This window comes from Gymnodraco acuticeps, unplaced genomic scaffold, assembly GCF_902827175.1.
Source record: "Gymnodraco acuticeps unplaced genomic scaffold, fGymAcu1.1, whole genome shotgun sequence".
In the NCBI taxonomy this organism is placed as follows: Eukaryota; Metazoa; Chordata; class Actinopteri; order Perciformes; family Bathydraconidae; genus Gymnodraco; species Gymnodraco acuticeps.
In genome coordinates, this window is record NW_022992333.1 from 2,917 (window position 1) to 10,000 (window position 7,084).

Here is a 7,084-nt window from a genome sequence, read left to right on the forward strand (position 1 = left end):
CTTTTATTTTGGAGGATTGTTTTACTTTATTCTGTCTTTATACATTCAGAAAAGCTTTTATTGTGAAGGATGTTGTCATACCTTCTGTCTTTATGCACTATACATTCAGAAAAGCTTTTATTGTGAAGGATTTTGTCATTCTTTCTTACTTTATGCATTCAGTGAAACTTTTATTGTGAAGGATGTTTTCATTCTTTCTGTCTTTATACATTCAGTAACACATGTATTGTGAAGGATGCACAATACATGTTGTCATTATTTCTGTCTTTATGCATTCAGTGAAGCTTTTATTTTGGAGGATTGTTTTACTTTATTCTGTCTTTATACATTCAGAAAAGCTTTTATTGTGAAGGATCTTGTCATTCTTTCTTACTTTATGCATTCAGTGAAGCTTTTATTGTGAAGGATGTTTTCATTATTTCTGTCTTTATATATTCAGTAACACATGTATTGTGAAGGATGCACAATACATGTTGTCATTCTTTCTGTCTTTATGCACTATACATTCAGTAAAGCTTTTATTTTGTAGGACTTTGTCATACTTTCTGTCTTTATTCAGTAAAGGTTTTATTTTGGAGGATGTTGTCATTCCTTCTGTCTTTATACATTCAGTAAAGCTTTTATTTTGTAGGATGTTGTCGCTCTCTCTGTCTTTATGCAGAAGTAGGCCTGACTCGCTGAAGGATGGGAAAGAGGTGGGGTTAAAAACAACATCTGCTTCATTCAAGTGTTACTGCACGGTGCCGTGGTGGTCGTGGTCTACATATCGAAATATCTCAACATAACTTTATGCAACTGTTTTGGTTTTGCCAATGTTTGCTTTCTTCTTGGATATAAATGACTGATTGCCAAATGGGTAAGAACTGATTTCCATTTCTTGATGCTGGTTTTCATATTCAACACTTTATGTAAGATATTCTCATTTGACTTTAAACCCTGTGTTGGGGTTAGGGTTCAATTCATGATCCAAAGGAAGTGTTTGTATATTATTTCAAGTAGAGGCATTATGACACTGTTATGTTTTAATTGAGTCCTTCTCATAACGAGGCATTCAGCTATCCTGTCAATGTACTTTATAATTGTAATAAAAGAGCTCTACTTTGTGGTTCAATGTCCAGCTGTTTCCATCTCACTCTCTGGTTTGGTAACGGCTGATATAGGAAGACATTACATATGCATTGCTTTCTTTCTTTAGTAGGCTATGGGTGCACCTTTGAAAACAGATGATTGTTTATTAAGTTATGTTATTGTCTAACGTTCATCATCTAACCCCCGGTTGTGAAACGCTGCTCAGGGCGGACAGCTGAAAAAGGGAAGAGGCAGTCACACCACAGCGCTGATAGTCATAAAAACAGAAGTTGCTATCTTGATTTAGACATGTAGAGCATCCATCTTTAAAGGCTCTTTACCTTATTACATCCACAGTTACATTTCTGTTGAAGATGAAATGAAGAGTTGAATGTGTTGCAAGGTGCGTTAAGGAAGGGTGGGGAAGTGCACTGAGATCTCTACAGGAAGTGCTATTTTCATACACTTAAAAGCTTGTGAGGCCAAACCAATGGGGGCGGAGACAACCCCCCCTCAGGTCTACTTTCATTGGTTGCCTACCGAAAAACAATGCTATGATTATCTCGACATCTTCTATGCTGATGACAATGCCATTTATATAACTTCTGTTTTTATCTTGTGGGAACCTCTCTCTGCATGATGAGGTTCAACATGAGACTTTTAACTTTACCTAAAGCTCATCTCCTACATGCGTAGCAGCAGCTGATTCATTAACTTTGTAAGAGAGGAGTGGGAATAATATGATAATTGAATTGGTTACCTTGCATAATGTTCCTCAAATCCATTGTTCCAGTTTAAAAATGACAAAAACGGAGCAAATAAACGATACATATTGCATTTCTACAGTAATGGTTTGAAAATCTAGAGGGACTCAATATGGATGTACATACTCACATACTCAACACTGTGGACAAACCCCACAGGAGCAATTTGGGGTGAAGTGTCTCAGGGACACAACGACATGCTGACTGCAGTGGGGTTTGAACCTGTGCTCCCCTGACCCCAACAACAACGCACTACCCACTGCGCCACAGCCTCCCTTAACATGTGGGAATGTCTTTCTCACGAAAAGCAATATTCATGAATATGGTTTTAAGCTACCCTAAAAGTAAATGAGAAAAACATTCTTTATGCTAGAAATTGTTATAAATTTAGATTACAAGTAAGAATAATAAGAATCAGTGCAGAAGTGAAATGTATCTCAAAAACTGTTGAAAGGATATATGAGGTAGGAAGGTCTAATCTTTTGAAATATCTCAATGTCCTCTAAAAAGAATGGCAAAATAATTGGAACAGACTCTCATGTTGACCTGACCACCATGATGCTGACGTTTGGGGTTTTAAGTCAAATGTCTCTTGGATGGATTGTCCCACATCACAATCCTCTCCCCCCTTGATTAGCCACAGTGTTAACCTGAGAGACTGGAACGTTGCATGGAGGTCAAGTTTGTGTGTAGTGTCTCTACTTTAAAGAGTCCTCTCCTGCTGATGTTCAGGCGTATATCAGTATGTAGTGTCTCTACTTTAAAGAGTCCTCTCCTGCTAATGTTCAGGTGTATATCAGTATGTAGTGTCTCTACTTTAAAGAGTCCTCTCGTGCTGATGTTCGGGTGTATATCAGTATGTAGTGTCTCTACTTTAAAGAGTCCTCTCCTGCTGATGTTCAGGTGTATATCAGTATGTAGTGTCTCTACTTTAAAGAGTCCTCTCCTGCTGATGTTCAGGTGTATATCAGTATTTAGTGTCTCTACTTTAAAGAGTCCTCTCCTGCTGATGTTCAGGTGTATATCAGTATGTAGTGTCTCTACTTTAAAGAGTCCTCTCCTGCTGATGTTCAGGTGTATATCAGTATTTAGTGTCTCTACTTTAAAGAGTCCTCTCCTGCTGGTGTTCAGGCGTATATCAGTATGTAGTGTCTCTACTTTAAAGAGTCCTCTCCTGCTGATGTTCAGGTGTATATCAGTATGTAGCGTCTCTACTTTAAAGAGTCCTCTCGTGCTGATGTTCAGGTGTATATCAGTATGTAGTGTCTCTACTTTAAAGAGTCCTCTCGTGCTGATGTTCAGGTGTATATCAGTATGTAGTGTCTCTACTTTAAAGAGTCCTCTCCTGCTGATGTTCAGGCGTATATCAGTATGTAGTGTCTCTACTTTAAAGAGTCCTCTCCTGCTGATGTTCAGGTGTATATCAGTATGTAGTGTCTCTACTTTAAAGAGTCATCTCCTGCTGATGTTCAGGTGTATATCAGTATTTAGTGTCTCTACTTTAAAGAGTACTCTCCTGCTGATGTTCAGGTGTATATCAGTATGTAGTGTCTCTACTTTAAAGAGTCCTCTCCTGCTGATGTTCAGGTGTATATCAGTATGTAGTGTCTCTACTTTAAAGAGTCCTCTCCTGCTGATGTTCAGGTGTATATCAGTATGTAGTGTCTCTACTTTAAAGAGTCCTCTCCTGCTGATGTTCAGGTGTATATCAGTATTTAGTGTCTCTACTTTAAAGAGTCCTCTCCTGCTGATGTTCAGGTGTATATCAGTATGTAGTGTCTCTACTTTAAAGAGTTCTCTCCTGCTGATGTTCAGGTGTATATCAGTATGTAGTGTCTCTACTTTAAAGAGTCCTCTCCTGCTGATGTTCAGGTGTATATCAGTATGTAGTGTCTCTACTTTAAAGAGTCCTCTCCTGCTGATGTTCAGGTGTATATCAGTATGTAGTGTCTCTACTTTAAAGAGTCCTCTCCTGCTGATGTTCAGGTGTATATCAGTATGTAGTGTCTCTACTTTAAAGAGTCCTCTCCTGCTGATGTTCAGGTGTATATCAGTATGTAGTGTCTCTACTTTAAAGAGTCATCTCTGCTGATGTTCAGGTGTATATCAGTATTTAGTGTCTCTACTTTAAAGAGTACTCTCCTGCTGATGTTCAGGTGTATATCAGTATGTAGTGTCTCTACTTTAAAGAGTCCTCTCCTGCTGATGTTCAGGTGTATATCAGTATGTAGTGTCTCTACTTTAAAGAGTCCTCTCCTGCTGATGTTCAGGTGTATATCAGTATGTAGTGTCTCTACTTTAAAGAGTCCTCTCCTGCTGATGTTCAGGTGTATATCAGTATGTAGTGTCTCTACTTTAAAGAGTCCTCTCCTGCTGATGTTCAGGTGTATATCAGTATGTAGTGTCTCTACTTTAAAGAGTCCTCTCCTGCTGATGTTCAGGTGTATATCAGTATGTAGTGTCTCTACTTTAAAGAGTCCTCTCCTGCTGATGTTCAGGTGTATATCAGTATGTATTGTCTCTACTTTAAAGAGTCCTCTCCTGCTGATGTTCAGGGTTGTATATCAGTATGTAGTGTCTCTACTTTAAAGAGTTCTCTCCTGCTGATGTTCAGGTGTATATCAGTATGTAGTGTCTTCTACTTTAAAGAGTCCTTCCTGCTGATGATCAGGTGTATATCAGTATGTAGTGTCTCTACTTTAAAGAGTCCTCTCCTGCTGATGTTCAGGTGTATATCAGTATGTAGTGTCTCTACTTTAAAGAGTCCTCTCCTGCTGATGTTCAGGTGTATATCAGTATGTAGTGTCTCTACTTTAAAGAGTCCTCTCCTGCTGATGTTCAGGTGTATATCAGTATGTAGTGTCTCTACTTTAAAGAGTCCTCTCCTGCTGATGTTCAGGTGTATATCAGTATGTAGTGTCTCTACTTTAAAGAGTCGTCTCCTGCTGATGTTCAGGTGTATATCAGTATGTAGTGTATCTACTTTAAAGAGTCCTCTCCTGCTGATGTTCAGGTGTATATCAGTATGTAGTGTCTCTACTTTAAAGAGTCCTCTCCTGCTGATGATCAGGAGTATATCAGTATGTAGTGTCTCTACTTTAAAGAGTCCTCTCCTGCTGATGTTCAGATGTATATCAGTATGTAGTGTATCTACTTTAAAGAGTCCTCTCCTGCTGATGTTCAGGTGTATATCAGTATGTAGTGTCTCTCCTTTAAAGAGTCCTCTCCTGCTGATGTTCAGGTGTATATCAGTATGTAGTGTCTCTACTTTAAATAGTCCTCTCCTGCTGGTGTTCAGGACTTTAAAGAGTCCTCTCCTGCTGATGTTCAGGTGTATATCAGTATGTAGTGTCTCTACTTTAAAGAGTCCTCTCCTACTGATGTTCAGGTGTATATCAGTATGTAGTGTCTCTACTTTAAAGAGTCCTCTCCTGCTGATGTTCAGGTGTATATCAGTATGTAGTGTCTCTACTTTAAAGAGTCCTCTCCTGCTGATGTTCAGGTGTATATCAGTATGTAGTGTCTCTACTTTAAAGAGTCCTCTCCTGCTGATGTTCAGGTGTATATCAGTATGTAGTGTCTCTACTTTAAAGAGTCCTCTCCTGCTGATGTTCAGGTGTATATCAGTATGTATTGTCTCTACTTTAAAGAGTCCTCTCCTGCTGATGTTCAGGTGTATATCAGTATGTAGTGTCTCTACTTTAAAGAGTCCTCTCCTGCTGATGTTCAGGTGTATATCAGTATGTAGCGTCTCTACTTTAAAGAGTCATCTCCTGCTGATGTTCAGGTGTATATCAGTATGTAGTGTCTCTACTTTAAAGAGTCCTCTCCTGCTGATGTTCAGGTGTATCAGTATGTTGTGTCTCTACTTTAAAGAGTCCTCTCCTGCTGATGTTCAGGTGTATATCAGTATGTATTGTCTCTACTTTAAAGAGTCCTCTCCTGCTGATGTTCAGGTGTATATCAGTATGTAGTGTCTCTACTTTAAAGAGTCCTCTCCTGCTGATGTTCAGGTGTATATCAGTATGTAGTGTCTCTACTTTAAAGAGTCCTCTCCTGCTGATGTTCAGGTGTATATCAGTATGTATTGTCTCTACTTTAAAGAGTCCTCTCCTGCTGATGTTCAGGTGTATATTAGTATGTAGTGTCTCTACTTTAAAGAGTCCTCTCCTGCTGATGTTCAGGTGTATATCAGTATGTACTGTCTCTACTTTAAAGAGTCCTCTCCTGCTGATGTTCAGGTGTATATCAGTATGTAGTGTCTCTACTTTAAAGAGTCCTCTCCTGCTGATGTTCAGGTGTATATCAGTATGTATTGTCTCTACTTTAAAGAGTCCTCTCCTGCTGATGTTCAGGTGTATATCAGTATGTAGTGTCTCTACTGTGACATGTCTCCATGCTTTAATGTTCAAAAGCTCTTTATTTGACTGTGTTGGAGAGAAACTCAGCTAGTGTGACTTTAAACTCACACACTTGTTCCTCTAAATCTAACCTTATCGATAGATTACCTGGAAACGAACACTATTAGAATCATTTGGCTGAGGTTACTTTATTTCACCAACACAGTAACTCCTTCGACACAATGACCTCATTGGATTGACGACCAAAACCCTACATGTGTCATTTTAATTTAGAAGCAGCGAGAAATTGATGCTGACAGAAAGGAAATATGACACATAGGTCCTGGCTGTTTCTGTATCTTGTAATGTGGATTGTATTCATGGTGATTTGTTGCAGTGACGAATGTCTTTCATGAGAAAAACCATTCAGACTCTTCCAGATAAAGCTCTCTTCCTTCTGCTTCGGTTATATCTAAGTGTTTACCATACAGTGTTTCTGTGTGAGTGCTTTCACACCAAAAGACATGGTCACTCAAACTGAATTGTCTCTTTATCCATGTGACGTATCTGTTGATATCTTAAAGTACCCTACAATAGTCTAATATTCGATCCAAATACATGTTGTCATTATTTTACTAAGTATTTCAATGTGATGAAATTGTGCTGATTCATAATCTGAGTTCCTGAGAATGTATTTGACGTATTTCTTCCTGTCTTGGTAGTTTCCGCCGATTTCACAGCAGAGGAGAAGATGGAGATTGAGAGCATTAAGACGTATAAGGAAGATCTTCTGGATGATATTCAGGTACAAACACTCAGATATCAGGAAATGTATTTGCCATCTAAATAAATTGCTGTTTTCTTTTATAATTATCTTTGATTGTGAGTTTCAATTTGAAGAAAAGGCTTTTC

The 7,084-nt window shown here is 38.6% G+C and overlaps 1 protein-coding gene across 1 annotated transcript in view; it reads left to right on the forward strand.

Annotated features, from left to right (window-relative positions):
* The first annotated feature begins 686 nt into the window (after positions 1 to 686).
* Positions 687 to 7,084, forward strand: part of LOC117541428 (cytohesin-4-like) — a 24,354-nt gene continuing 17,956 nt past the window's right edge. The window contains exons 1-2 of the mRNA XM_034208571.1: positions 687 to 856; positions 6,895 to 6,977. Coding sequence (XP_034064462.1) covers positions 838 to 856; positions 6,895 to 6,977 — 102 coding nt within the window. The 5' untranslated portion in view covers positions 687 to 837. The remainder of the gene's footprint in view (positions 857 to 6,894; positions 6,978 to 7,084) is intronic.